At 58.9% G+C, this 14,353-nt stretch overlaps 2 protein-coding genes across 14 annotated transcripts in view; both read right to left on the reverse strand.

Annotated features, from left to right (window-relative positions):
* Window positions 1-6,966, reverse strand: PRKAG3 (protein kinase AMP-activated non-catalytic subunit gamma 3). Of its 11 annotated transcripts, none has more exons than XR_012588223.1 (14): window positions 6,800-6,842; window positions 5,483-5,564; window positions 4,557-4,596; window positions 3,990-4,249; window positions 3,824-3,908; window positions 3,678-3,736; window positions 3,334-3,379; window positions 3,163-3,217; window positions 2,943-3,069; window positions 2,668-2,833; window positions 2,460-2,497; window positions 2,085-2,231; window positions 1,829-1,998; window positions 1-632 (listed from the first exon to the last, which is right to left on the reverse strand). XR_012588223.1 is itself a non-coding variant. In XM_074593895.1 (14 exons), the coding sequence occupies exons 2-14, from the start codon at window positions 5,513-5,515 to the stop codon at window positions 610-612; spliced, it is 1,173 nt and encodes a 390-aa protein (XP_074449996.1). In that variant the 5' UTR covers window positions 5,516-5,564; window positions 6,800-6,844; the 3' UTR covers window positions 1-609. The 11 variants fall into 11 exon arrangements, 4 of the variants coding, with proteins under 4 accessions (XP_074449996.1, XP_074449997.1, XP_074449998.1 ...); XR_012588224.1 differs by having other exon boundaries at window positions 3,824-3,905; window positions 6,800-6,839; XR_012588225.1 differs by having other exon boundaries at window positions 3,824-3,905; window positions 4,535-4,596; window positions 6,800-6,818.
* TTLL4 (tubulin tyrosine ligase like 4) overlaps window positions 6,966-14,353 on the reverse strand; it is a 27,601-nt gene continuing 20,213 nt past the window's right edge. For 2 of the 3 annotated variants that reach the window (XM_074593879.1, XM_074593880.1), the window contains 5 exons: window positions 12,522-12,624; window positions 11,721-11,931; window positions 9,384-9,454; window positions 8,715-8,797; window positions 6,966-7,886 (listed from right to left, as the gene is read on the reverse strand). In XM_074593879.1, the coding sequence (XP_074449980.1) occupies window positions 7,745-7,886; window positions 8,715-8,797; window positions 9,384-9,454; window positions 11,721-11,931; window positions 12,522-12,624 (610 nt within the window). In that variant the 3' untranslated portion in view covers window positions 6,966-7,744. The remainder of the gene's footprint in view (window positions 7,887-8,714; window positions 8,798-9,383; window positions 9,455-11,720; window positions 11,932-12,521; window positions 12,625-14,353) is intronic. The other variant, XR_012588219.1, reaches the window with a different exon arrangement.

Genomic DNA, 14,353 nt, shown 5'->3' on the forward strand with positions numbered 1-14,353 from the left:
CCTGGAGCAGGCTGCTTTACTTATTACAACAAAGCTGAACAGACCGGCAACTAAATAAATACCCCCTGCCCACCCCAAAACATGCACAGGGTCCCCGTGCAAGTGCCCGCCCTGGCGCCAGCTCCGGCACAGGCTGTGCCTCTGCCAGGGTGCTCCAGCCCTGCGTGACCCTACAATAAACAAGCCTGTGTGTGCAGCTGAGCCTACGCTACCGGGCACCGGGTGCTGCCGGCAGGACCGTGCTCGCCGGGGGGGAGAGCCACAGCTGAGGCGCTTGCAGCTGGATGGGAGTGGGGTGGCCGAGTCCCCTGGGGCCATGTGGGTCCCCGTGCCCAGCTGCAGGCATGGCACGGCTCCTCAGGCTCAATGCCCATTGAGCATCACCGTGTGCTCGCTGGCGGGAGGCACCCTCCGACCCCCTTTTCCCCGCTCCCTGCCTCCCCGAGGCTGGCAGGATCTGGCCCCGGACTCAAGACGAGCCCCAGGACCGGGGCGGGCAGGCAGGCCCTCCCCGTGGAGAGCCTCCAGGGCCCGAGCCTCCTTCCACGGCCCCAGGGCCATGCAAGAGACCCCCGCGTCAGACAAGATGACGGCACTTCCCTGGTGTCTTCAGAGTGAGAATCGGTCAATGCCTGAGGGGCAAGAGAGAGCGTGAGGCCATAACTCCGAGGCAGGCACCGGTGCTGGGCTGGGCATCCTGAGGCATGGCCCTCTGACCTGCCCGGGCAGCCACGGACACAGCAGGGTCGTGCCTCCATCCCTGGATTGCACGCCCTGGAATGGGAGGGGAGTGCTGGCCTGTAGAGGGACATCTCAGTGGCTGCCCAGCAGCTCCCAGCACAGACACCCCCATGGGCACTAGGGATGGGGTGAGTGAAGGCACCACGACAGGAAAATGGGGGGTGGGGGGAGAGTCCCATATCTGGTGTATTAACACACACCACTCCCCCAGTCCCCTTCTGCATGGAGCAACTGGGCATTGCTGGGAGAATGGGTGGGCACAAGGGTGGGCACGGAGTGACCCAAGCCTGTCCGCCATCACCACCCCAAAAAAGCATCATTACTTCTGGGAAGCAGCTGGATAGAGGGGCCAGCTCCCTCCTCCACAGTTCACCCCTAAACGGGTACCACGGTGGGCGCCAGCGCTGTGCCCACCCGTCACCAGTGAGGACCCACGAGGCAGTGGGCAAGCAGAGCCAGGCACAGGTGGCCGGGCAGCGCAGTCCCAGCACAGCCCAGGAACAAGCAGTTTTGGGCCACCACGGGTGGAGGGGGCAGTGGGGTCTGCCAGCCATGGCCCGTGGGTCAACCACCCTGTGCACAGGGCTAGTGGTGGGCAGCATGTCCAGGCTGTGCGAGTTGGGGTCTGTCCCCTCTGTGTCCCCTGGGAATGGCACTGGAGGGGCTCAGATCTCAGGGGGGACAAGGTCAAAAAAGGGCTTTTGTCTTAGGGCACATCACAGACTAAAAGCCTCATCCAGACCAAAAGCCCAGGGACCTGCAAAACCTGCATCCCATACACTGCCTGGATGGGGGTCTGGGGGTGTCTCCGTGGCAGGTGCCCACATCCTTCCTCATGGACACCAGGGATCAGGACCCCGGAAGGGATCCCCTGTGATCCTTGTGTCCCCGGGGACAAGCGGCATCCAGGTCCTGCCATCCCCACCTGGGCACCCAGTGCTGCTGGACCCCAGCCCCAGCCGCCTCCTTCCCCCAGGGCCGGTTTGGCTGGGGTGGAGGCCAGTGGCCCGAGCAGGGAGATGACGAGGTGTGGGTGACCCAGCAGCAGGGAGGGGACAAGCACATAGTGGCAGGGGACGGCGCCTACCTGAAGTGGAGAGAAATGGAGGGTGCAAGTGGAGAAAGATGGAGCGTCGTGGGCTAAGAGTTAAGAGCATCAATACCTGCGGGAGTGAGCACAAGGGCCTGGAGGATGTCAGAGAGGGAGATGATGCCCCGCGGGTACCGGTTCTCATCCACCAGAACCAGGCGATGGACCTGTAGATGCAGGCAGAGCATCACAGGCAGGTCAGGCAGCGGGCAAGGGGGGGCTGGCGCTGGCACAAGACACCCCAGCCACTTACCTGCTCCTTGGCGATGCGGTCAATGATGGTCTCCATGGTTTCATGGGGGTAGCAGGTAAGAACCCCCTCCAGGCAGATGGTGCGCTGCCGCAGTGCCTCCCGCACACTGATGTCCAGGTTGTTGTAGGTCTTCTGGGCTGCCAGGTGCTGCGGGAGAGGTGGCCCCGCTCAGTGTCCCAACGCGTCCTCACACCCCATTGTGCTGACACCAAGAGGGATACCGAGCCCCGATGACATACGGGGCAGATCCACGCTGGCACATGCATCAGTGCCCGTGGGGCAGGTTCACACAGGCACAGGCAGGTGTGAGCACCCCAGCGGCAGCATGCAAGGGGCCGCAGTCGTGCCAGGCATGCAAACACGCAGGGTACTCACAATGACGTCGAACCGGGAGTAGAGACCGACCACTTGCCCTGCAAAGAGGGACAGTGCAGAGGCTGGGGAGGGGGCCCTGGGGACCACCCGCCATGCTCCCCCTGCACCCCAAGGGCAGCCCAAGGGCCAGGAGGGGATTTTTGGGTGGATGGGGCTGGAGCCACTGGCAGAGGGATACGGGGGGGTCGCTGGTCCCCTCCCCAGGTACCGGCATCGTTGATGACGGGCAGGGCAGAGACGCGGCGGTCCACGAAGATCTCCAGGGCAGCATAGATGGGGGCGGTCTCGGGCACGACAGCCACATCACGGAAGGTGCCGACGCACAGCTCCTGCACTGTTTTCTTCAGGAAGCGTGGCTTGGGGATGGTGGAGCCCTGTGCTAGGGCAGGACAGGGCTGGGCTGGCACCTACATGCACCCTGACACCCTTGCTTGTGCCCCTACACACTGGCTGTGTGTGCGCACATGTGGCCCCAGCACTCACGAAGATGTGAAGGAACTTGAGGATGCGCTTGTGTGTCAGGATGTGCAGGACATTGCCCGAGATGGGCTCAATGACGGGCAGACGGTGGATCTTGTGCTTGATCAGGGAGTAGACAGCGTCGAAGAGGCTGCAGGTGACGGGGACACCGTGGGGGGATAGGGCTGCATCCTGGGCACACCCCACCATGGGGTGTGCTCTCCCCCAGCGGGCAGGTGCTCACCTATTGCTCGGGGAGATGTAGACCAGTGGCTTGAAGGAGCCCTGCAGGTACACCTCTGCCAAGGGAAAGAGGTGGGAGAGGGGGTCCCCCAGCCCCACACCCCCGGAGCCCAACTCCACGCCCTGCACGACATCCCCAGCCCAGCCACCCCCATCGCCCCCAGCTTTTTACCTCTCCAGGTCTCAATCTTGTGCTCCTCCACCTCATAGATCTGAACCTGAGGGCAGGGAGATGCCCTGGTCACGGTGGCCCCGTGGAGGACTGAGGGGGGCTCTGGGGCACTGCCCCCTTCCCCGGGCATCCCACCCCATCACCCTGAGAGCAGGGATCACATCTTGAGTGCCAGGCAGAGGGGCACCAAGCAGACGCTGGTCCAGCCCAGAGCATCCCCCTGTCACAATCTAGTGATGAAGAGGGGACCAGGAGAGGGAAGAGGGGACCAGGAGAGGTGAGGACAGCCTATCCCTGCCCTATGCTGCCCCCCCGACTCTCCATGCCCTCCCCACCACACTCACCAGGGGTGAGCGGTAGTAGCGGTGGAGGATGTTGATGAAGTCGGTGATGGTGAGCATCCCTGCGGAGATATGTGGGGCTGGCAGTGCTGCTCGCACCCCTCGCTGCCAGGCAGGGGAAGGGGCCAGGCGGCGCCGCCGGCACTCACCCACAAAGCTCTGTTTCTTGCTGTCCCAGAGCGGGGCGGCACGCACCCCGTTAGCCACCAGTGCCACGAAGGCTTTCTTGATCTGCTGGCAGAGCGGAGAGGGGATCAGGGGTTCCCCGAGGCTGCTCTCCCCCTGCCCATTCCTACTGATCCCCTGCTTTGTCACCTCCAGGGAGATGTCGAAGACAACGAGCTTGCAGCTGGTGGGGACGGCGTCATAGCAGCAGTGGCTCCTCAGGAAGTGCATGTAGACCTCGGCGTCGGGGGTCTGAAACTCACTCTCCGGGCCCGGGCCCAGCCCCAGCATCTCATTGCCCAGCGTGAAGGTGACGGCTCTCTGATTCCTCCGCCTGTCCTCTTCCTCCTCCTCTTCCTCCTCCTCCTCCTCCTCCCCATCCTCCCTGGGGCACAGGGCCTCTGGGAACCCTGTGGGCAAACCCACCCCAGCCCCGGCTGGTGAGCTGAGCTGCCAGGTCTCAGCACCCTCCTGCCTGGGGCGAGCAGGGGGATGCTGCGGGAGGGGGTGTTCCCCACAGACCCCCCTGTTCCCCACTCCACAAGGGCAGCATGTCCGTTCTCCAGCCTGGGGGCACCGGGAGCTGCTGGGAAGGAGCTGAAGAGTGGGGTGACAAGGGGTACGGGCAGGGTGGGCAGAGGACTGATGCGCTAATTGTAATCGCATGAGTGAGCCAGCCCCCCCCTCCTATGCACCTCGGCACTGGCTGCTACCCACCTTCCTCCTCGCGGCGGGCAGCAGCATCCAGCAACGTCACCTGAAGGGGCACACAGCGAGGTGGGGGGTCAGCAGGAGCCAGCCCATCCTCTCCCCCACCCATGGGTGCTACCTGCACCCACAAAGCTGCCCTGCCCCTCCCCAAGCCAGGCAGAGGGGACCATCCTTTCAAGGTAGGGATGCGGGCTGGGCTCAACCCCCATTCCCTTGCGGAGCCCCACACCTGCCCAGGACCCCCAGAGCCTGCTGCCCCTGTGGTGGCTCCAGCACAGGATGCCCAGCTTGTCCCCGGCTCTGGGGGGGCAGCAGGGGTCCTCAGGGCAGGGGATGACATGACCCGCTCACTCCTCTCTCCACTGTTGGAGCGGAGTGCGTCCCACAGTGGCTCCACACCCGTTCTCTCCCTTCTCCGACCCCAAGGTGTAAATCCCGCTCCTGCTTCCTCCCGTGCCGGGAGCCCTGCCAGCCCCACTCCGGGAGACCCTACAATAACAAAGGGGGCAGCCCCAGGCAGGAGGGAGGTAAGCACGGCCAGCCGACTAACCCCATGCCCCCCAGTCCCCAGGAGACCCTACCACAACAAAGCAGCACGCGCGGCAAGAACAACCCTGGACCACTAACCCGCTGGCAGAGCCAATGTTTACGAGCCACCCTACAATAACAAAGGCACAGGGACTTCTCCCTAAGGAGCCCAGAGCCAGCCCTGGGAAGAAGGTGACCCTATGCCAACACCCCCAAACCCTTCCCAAGGGGCTGGGGACAGCCGGAGCAGGCAGGCAGGTCAGCCTGTGCTCCTTGTCCTTGTCCCCACGGCTACCCAGCTGTAGGAAGGCTGCTGCCAGCCCCCCACGTCCCCCCACCCCGGGGGTGGCCTGTCCCCAAGCAGGGGGCTGTCGGGCCGGGCCCCCCACCCGCCCCCGCAGTACCTGGGACGCGGTGGGGCCGGGGAGTTGCTCCATGCTGACTGCAGGGCAGCGCTGCTATTCTGGGCCCGCGCCTGGCGGGGACCTGGCAGATAGGGTGTCAGCGAGCAATGCCAGCCATGCCCCCGCCACCGCCGCGGGGCGGGGTGGTGGGGGGACACACACCACCGTGCAGCGCCCGAAGCCACTGCGCCACCCTGCGACCCCCCAGCACTGGGCTGGAGGGGGATGGCTGCGGCCCCAGGGACAACGCTGGCCCTGGAGATGCTGTAGAAGGGCTGGATCCGTCCCCAGGCCGGGCAGCAGCCAGAGCAGCTGGGGACCCTTTGTCGCCCATGCTCACACAGCCCTGACCGGGGTCTCACTGCCGTTCATCTGTCCCCGGCCACCCCGGGGTTTCACAGTGGGGACAGCCTACGCTGGCCAGCTGAACCTCCTTCCTTGCCTGCTGGGCCACCCCCTCCTGCCCGTCCTCCGCTCGCTCCCGGCTCCATTTCTATTTCAGGAAGGTTCAAATAACCCCTTGGCCAGCTGCCGTGCCGGCCCGGGAGCAGCCGTGGGCGAGCGGACTGGTGGCTGCCAGGCCAAGGGGACAAAGTGGCTCCGGCTGACTCCCGGGGGACAGCTGGACCCTGTCCCATGGCGGGGTGCAAGGAGCAAAACCCCTGTCCCCTGGTGGTACCCCAAGGCAGGGAGGACGAGGAGGGATGAGGCAGGGGGCTCGGTGCTGGGGACAGGCCAGCAGGAGTGGGGTGACAGGAGGACACATCAGCTGCCCTGGTCGCAGGTGGCCCTTGCCCCACAGCGGTGCAGGGGGCGAGATGGGGTCGGGCCCTTACAGCTGTGCCGACCCAGGCAGCCTGGCTCCAGCCTGGCCACCAGCGGGTGCTGGCAGTGGGAAAGGGAGAAGGCATCTCCACTTTCCGCGGCTATTTTCAGGTGCTGGAGAGAAGCCGAGGAGCAATGAGATTGTCACCAAGGAGACCGGAGAAACAGGGCTCAGCTCTGGGCAGTGGGGGGCTGCAGGGAGAGGGGAGGGAAGGGCTTTCTGTAAGCCACAGGGCCCACGCATAGGGCTCAGCACCTCCCCTGGCCCTGAAAAACCCACCCAAATGCCCAGCATCCCCCTGCCAGGCTTGGGGGACGTAACCCAGAACAGGCAAGGGAGGGTTTAGGGGACCCAACCCCACCTTCCCCTACCATGAAGCCAGGCTGCCCTGTCCCCCTTGATCTGCGGGAGAGTCCCCAGGACATAAGGCTGACCCCAGCCCCCAGCAGCTATGCTGGCAATTGCTCCCCCATGCAGGGGTGCATGCTTACCTGCCATGGGGCAGCAGGAACAGCCTCCAGCTCCGGGAAGGACAGGGGAACAGCAGGGTGGTGGCACAAGCCCTTCCTGTACCAGAGCCCAGCGAAGCGTAGGGAGAGCCGAGCTGCTCCACACACCCAAACAGGTCAGGAAAACAGAGGAAGATGGAGGCCAGGAGAGCAGCTGAGTGTTAAATGTTAATAGAAATCCTTGAGAAATGAAGGGAAAATAGAAACCAGAGCCCAGGTGAAGAGCACCAGCCTGCGGTCCCCACACGCACACTGCAGGTCACCCGGGACAGCCGACAGCCTCAAGAGGATGCTCCTTCCCTGGCAGCCCTGCTGTCCCATGACAAACCAGAGCCATGCTGGTACCCATGGTCTCTCTCGAGCAGCGATGTGCAAGCCTGAGGTTTCCCCATGCGCCCAGGCTGGGGGATGTTGGCACAGGCATTCAGAAAGGATGAAACAGGTCAGGTGAAAGTCCCAAGCCCTTGCTCCTTCCGGAGGAGTGGGGTGGTGGCTGGGGACTCTTCTCCAGGGCCAGGCTGCAGCAGGGTGGGAGCAGACTCGGCTCCCAGCAGCTCAGGACAAGAGCACAGAGACACACGCAAGGAATGGCTCAGCCTGTGCTGGTTGTGGACAGGAAGGCCAGGCTGACTCCAAGTTCAGCCAGCCCCCACGCAGCAAAGAAACCACAACCACCACGTCAGGCTTCAAGAGCAGCCCAGGACAAAGCCCAGACAAACCCCACGTCCCCAGGCTTTGCCATTTGTTTCAAAATAGAAGTCACACAGCTCTCCCCTTTGCCCAGTAAAACATTGCTCTCTAAAAACAGCCCCACAAACAAGTGTGCAGTGCAGGGGGCTCCCACAGTCCTTGCTCTCCAGAGCCAGCTCCTGTCTCTTCCTTTGAGGTAGGTCGAGGTGTCCCCAGGGAGGGACGGCGGCTGCCTGGTCACATCACCAGCGCAGTGTCTGAGAGGCAGCCAGCAGGTTTCTGGTCGGCTCCATCAGTGCACTTGTTGAGAGGTAAGGTCTGAGCAGGGCTGGGCTCCAGGCATCTCGTGAGGTCCTCACCGGCCGAGGGAAGGAGTGCGCTGCAGGAAAAAGGAGACCCCATGCTGCTTAGGAATAGCAAGAAAGCATCAAAAGGGCCACGGTGCAACACTCATAGAATCATAGAATCATTTAGGTTGGAAAAGACCTTTAAGGTCATCACCTGTGGTATCACCATACACAGGCACAGAAATGGGGCTGCCAGGCTCACCTACTCTGTCCCCAACCCTGGGCAGCATCAGTCACTCCAACAGACATCCAAGACAGTGACAGGACTTTAAGGTCACAGCTTGATCTCCATGGCTGCAACTCCCCCCTGGCCTGGGCACAGGAGCAGGGATGCTCTTTCCCTCAACACCAGAGACCGGGGTTGTTGCCTGCCCCCCATTTCAGCTCACCCAGATGAACCCCATCCTCCACCTCTCTGCAGGAGGCTGTCAGGGCCAGCAGCAGCTATTTTGCAGCCCAGCTTTGCTTGGGGACGCTGGCAGAGTGCAGCTCCCCCAGCCCCATGCTATGCCTCTGCTCACTGCTGGCCACATCAGAGCCTACAGAAGCAGCGCGGGTCCTTGTGGGGAACATCTTGTCAGCGTGTCCTGACCATGACAATGCCAAGCGTCACTCAGTCTGTCTGTTCTGGGTCTCACTCCCATCTGAGCTGGGCATACAGTGCCAAGGAGACATGCCCAGTCGCATAGACATCATGCCAGCCCCACCAGTTGGCTCTCCAGAGAGCGGAGGCTGGCTTCAGAGCCTGCAAGCCAACCTGTTCCTCTCCCCTTAAATGAAGCTGCTTTCCCTGCTGCCAGTTCTCTCTCAGGACACCAGTCCTGTGAACATCATGCGCGTCACGGACAGTGCAAACTCACCCCAGCCTGCCCAGATCCAGTTTGCTGAAGCCATTTGATTGAACGCTGCTCTTCTGGAGGAAGAAAGACTTTGGCAACGACCACTGTAGGAGGAAAAAAAGACAACCAAATGGCTATTTAAGTCATGGCAAAAATCCCTCAAGCCTGCTGGGCTCTGCTGTAGGCTGCCCTAGTGCGCTTCAGCTTCAACCGCCTCACGCTGCTGTGCATCATCACTGCCATCAGACTGTTCCCAGAATAGCAAACAGAGCAGTCTTTGCTCTGTGCTTAATGAATCCCTATGCTGTAAATGGGAGCAGAGCATCTCGAGGTCAAAAGAGTGGGTTTCTTTCACTGGATCAGCCTGCTGTAAGGCACAGAAGTGACAGACGGAGATGGCTCCCTCATGGAGGGGAATAGAGGGCAGGCCAGCTGCAAAATATGCAGGGTTGTGCCCAGTGCACCCACAGATGTTCAGAGGCAAAGTACTTGCAGATCTGATATACTGGGTGGACTTCATGTTGGTGGGAGACAGAGAAGCGTGGGTTTTTCCAGACTCCTGGAGGCCTTGGCAGAGAGGGAAGAAGAGGGCAAACAGGTAGGGCAGGAGTCACAGGAAGCAGAACAAGCAGCCCAACTCTGCCCAGGCAAACAACCACCTCTCCCTAGCTTACCCACAGCCATACGCACCGTCTGGGCCAAATCCGTCCCTGCCCCAGTGTGGTACCCCTGGACACACCAGTTCCTCAGTAGCTCCAGACCTGGGAAGTGACAGAAAAGACAAGAAGCAAGAATGAATGACTGAGTTTGCAGAGAGTTAAGCCATCCCAGCTTGGGGAACACAAATATGCTGCACGGAGCAAACTGGCTGCGCAGTACATGCTACGCAATAACTACTTGAACATGTGCCTGAGCCCCAGCAAACACGGGGTAAAACAAGGGCGTTCACCCTTTGTACGAGCAAACACCAGTGAGTGCCAGCACGTGGGCTGCAGCAGAGCCTGCCTTCTTCTCGGGGAGCCAGACACACTGTGCAGCAGGCTCAGCTAAGCAGGGAAACTGGGGCAACACAGGATTTGCCGAATTAGACCAGACTGGCTGTCCCCCTGAGCCTGGTGCCTGCCAACAGTAGCACCTGATTTGGGCTGCACTGGTGAAAGTTCCTACAATGTAAATGTAGAGCAGCTTTGCTGTCACCGGCCCCTTTCACAGAGGAGGGCAGCTCAGGCAACCTCCTCCTTACACAGCACTGATCAGCTGCAGCATCCCAACGCATCATCTTCTCCTGCACGGATCCACCTGGAGCTCAACATGGGCTGAGACCTGGTCTTCATCCCTGACAGAGGGTGAGGCTGGCGTGGACCAAGCTCACTGGCAGTGTGACTAGATGGGACCATTCCTCCGGCAGCACAAAAGATGTGCTGCGCTGGAGCACAGAGAGGTCACCTTGAAGCAGAGCCATGTGTCCAGCTGCAATGAACAGGCTCCACTTCTTCCAAGGCCTCCACAACAGCCAAGCTCCCTGCTCTCTGCTAACCCAGAAATACTGAGAAATCCAGGACTCCTTCCTTCTTGTTTTCTTTTTTAAGAGCCTTAGAGCCATAGCACAAGCTAAGGTGCCTTGAGACTTAAAAACCAGCGGAGCAATGGCCAGGAACTTGATGCTGTCCAGCTGGGGTTACTGTGGTTTGCTATACGATACCAGCCCTGGCTATAGGAGGAATCCTTGCTGTGCAAACTCTGCTCCTCCATGACCTTTCAAGCAAGTCCCAGGACTTTGGAAAAAAACCCCACGTGTTGGGGGCTGAGGGGAGCGGGGCAGCATGGCAGCCCTGCCCTGGCTCTGTGTACCAGCCCGGGCTTTGCGTCTTGCTGGCCAGGGAGAGAGGAGGGCTGTGGGGAATATACATGAATGGGAAGGGGCCAGGGGGAGGCTGGGTTTTGCTCAGAGGTGAAGAGCAACAAGGGGGTAGAGCAAATCTGCTCGTGGGGCTGCTTTGGGGAAGCTGGAGCGCTGAACCAGGACCCCAGACTGAGTGGCAAAGTTCAGGGCAGCACTTCAGTGCGGACGATGACAAGACCTTTCTTCCAGCTGACAGGAGCGCATCCAGCAAAGGTATTAGCGAGGCAAAGGATGACACATGCTGACAGCGCAGCTGGAGAGGGCTATGAGGTTACTGTCTCTCTGTGAAAGACTGTTACCAACCCCTTTGATATTTGCTTTAGCACCAGTGAAAAGTGACAAAAGCATTTTTTTTTTTTTTCTGCATGACAGCCAGGCTAGAAGCACACATACGGTTGCCTCAGCGGAGGGCTGGCTCCTGCAGAAGCCTCTCCAGCTAGATCAGATGCTGGATGGAGAGCCCTGAGCCACAGACTCTATATATGTTCTCTAACCCTTCACACTAGACCTCACTGGTTCTCTCTTAAATAGCCTCTGCTGCTGCCCTGATAGAAACAGCCTGGGTGAGAAGGAATTGGTCCAGCCCAGCTATGCCTCATTAAAGAATGTTTTGTATTAAAATACAGAGTTGTGTTCTGGAAAGGTGGAAACAACAGCTAGATTTCTAGCATTTAGGAAAAATTCCTCCCTCTGCACACTGACAGTTTTTAATCAATTAGAACGCAGCAGGAGACCAGGGAATAGGCCCAATTTTTCCTTCACTTCACAGATCACCTGCAAGGAGCAAAGCCCAGTGACTCCAGCTGTTTCTCCCTCAAAACAGGACAGAGGAATGCAATAAGAGGCCAGAGCTACAGGCTGAAGGCAGAATCACAGCCTGCTTTAGCCCCAGGGCACGTAGAAGTGCTGGTGCTGCATTTACCGGAGCAGTCAGCACCTCTGCTCAACACAGAATAAGCTTTTTCTGATATTTGAAGCAGTCTGGGAAGGTAACACGTTTCCTATGGCTAGTGTGCAGACAAATAGTTCCCCCTCAACATGCGTAGCTCAGAAGTCTCCCACAACCGCCAGCAGGCAGCCTGCCTGACTCAGGTGGCTGTGCCAGCCTCTCAGATGGCAGTTACCTTTGTGTTTATTCAAGTAGTATTTGAGCTCCCACTGGGTCACCAGGATGTTGAAGTAACGAGGTTGCTCGAAGAAGCGCAGGTAGCGCATGGAGATGTGGGTGGGGAACACCCGCTCGAACTGCCCGCGCCGGGAATACTCGTCCTCTGTCTGCACCAGGATGCGGACATCATCTGGCGTCAGGATGTCCAAGACAGAAGAATAAAAGTCCTGCAGACAAGAGCAACTCAGGGTGATGGAGAAGTGAATTACGTTTTGTCAGTCCCCCTTCCCACCTCCCCACTCCTCGAAGTCTCCCAGGCAGAGGTCTCCATATGTCTGAGAGCTCTGGGACAGAGACCATGTGGAAAATGAAGAAATCTAGGCTCAGTGGTGACATCAATGTGGCACAGAGCTGAGGAAATCCCCAAATTCTGCAGCCCAACCTCTCTTACAGACACTCAAGGCAAGCATCCCTGCTAACCTGCACAGGGTCAGCAGGCAAAGGCTATGAGAGTTGCGCAAAGACACAAGGAGGAACAGGCAGTGCTCAGACCCCATTTGGGGACTGGTGGGTAACATGCCCCTCAGCACATGCCTATTTTAATGTAAAGACGAGCCAGTGCAGCAGTGGCTTAAGCAAACCAAACTTATTTCTGACCAGCTGTCTTGTAAACCACTGGAGCCGAAGCACACCCCATCATCTGGCAGTCCCCACAGAGGGGGCACAATCTGGAGAGGGACAAGGGATAGACATGTGGGACTGGTTGGGACAGTGGCTTGGCAGGTTGGCGCAAGTATCAGAGGAGATTGTGTCATACCTGGTCAGGTATCTTCTGCGTCAAGTAATAGGCCTTCTTCATCTTCTCTGCTATGAAATGCTCAGATGCTGGCTTGGGCTTCTCCTTTAAAGTACTGCCTGGACTGAGGACACAAGAAGAGGCAGCAGAGCACTTAAGCAGAGAAGGCAAAGTCCTGTCATAGCAGAGTTGCTCCCTGTGCAAGCAGTGACACCCTCAGGAAGATGCTGTGGAGGAGAGAACACTTCCTCCAAGGATTTCACTAGTTTCGAGATCAGTGAGGCACCCACAGCCTTGTGCATCAGCACAGGACCTAGGAAGGATGTGGGCAGGGGAACAGGGAGGGCCCTGCCAACTCCTCGCTAAGGCATTTCAGTGTTCCTTCATCCAAAAGGTGAACTGTCACCTCACACCCACATAGGATGCAAGACGGCCAAAGACACACTGTGACCCAATTCACAGCACTTGAAGCCTGGTGAGATCTTGTGTTTACATCCCACTTGGAATGCAGCTTCTTTACTGTAATCACAGGGCTGGGGGTACAAGTACTCGGTACTAGTACTGTGCAAGGAAGTAGAGAACTCTTAGATGAAAAACTTCTTCCTGCAACATCCAAGAACTCTCAAGATTCAAATTCAGCTCCAGCTCCACATGCCATGGGAAATCCCAGCATTTTGTATGATCTGACCATCAACAATCTAAACTATTCTAAGTACCCAACTGAACCATTTGGGGATGCCAGAGTCTGGGAGATACTTGTGCAACACCTTTTAACACTTATGTCAACACAGCTACATTTGTTCTGGCGCTGCAAAAGTCAGTTGTGTGCTGATCCAAACAGGAAGAGCAGAGCCTCAAGGCCGTACTGCATGGTGTTTGGGGAACATACAGATTACTGGAATTATGCCCATATACAAAAAAACCCTTCATATCCTTCCCAGGGCAGAAGACACGGTGAAGTAAGCTTGACCCTGGATGCAGGAACTCTGGTAATGCAGCATCTGAACAATGTTAAGGATCTGCTTAATCCCCTGCAGGCCCCTCTGAGGACACCTGCCCTTCAGCACCTCCGTCGCAAGCTGCAAATGAGTGTTGCAAGCCGCAAACGAGTGTGTGATCAAATCACTGCAGAGGAGCTGGCGAGAGCTCCCTGGCTGGAATGGGCCCACACTCCAAGCTTCTGCCTTCACTGAAGGCACAGGGCAGGTGGAGGGCAAGAGTCCCATCTTTCGGTGTGCCCACACATCACTGCGTGCCGGTGCTTATCCCAGCAAGCTGCTCCTTAAGTGACATACAGCCAGCAGCCGCTCTGCTGCAGGGAACAGGACTGGTTTTCCCCCACCATCAGGTTTGAAACCAGTACAAGCCCAAGCTGCGGTGAAAGACAGATGGAGCAGGGGCCTGGGTGGACACATGCCCAGGATTTAGCCTTATGTAAGAAACAGTCATGTTAGCTGCAAGGTAAGACTGTCCACACGTCTACAGCCTCTGACGCCTCCAGTCCTGCCTAAGGAACAGATCACTCCAGCCTTTGCAAAAATAACAGGTGCTCCTCTTGCTCAAGGCAGCAGCACGTCAGTCCTGGGGTAGAGGGTAAGGAGATCCAGCCCCAACACACCCAGCCAGCCCTCCAAGCAAATGAAGAGGCAGTGCAGCTCAGCATCACATTAGTTCTGGCAGGGGGAAGGAAGAGAGAGCACGACTCGACTAACTGCAGAGCAAGCACAAATTACACTGGCCTCACTTCCAACTATGGACCCGCAAAGAGGGCATAAATCCTTCTGCCTTGAAGAGACCGCAGGAACCAGATACCCAAGCAATGATGCAAGTCCCTCAGACCCGTAGCTGAAGGA

The sequence above is a fragment of the Larus michahellis genome, chromosome 7, assembly GCF_964199755.1.
Source record: "Larus michahellis chromosome 7, bLarMic1.1, whole genome shotgun sequence".
Classification (NCBI taxonomy): Eukaryota; Metazoa; Chordata; class Aves; order Charadriiformes; family Laridae; genus Larus; species Larus michahellis.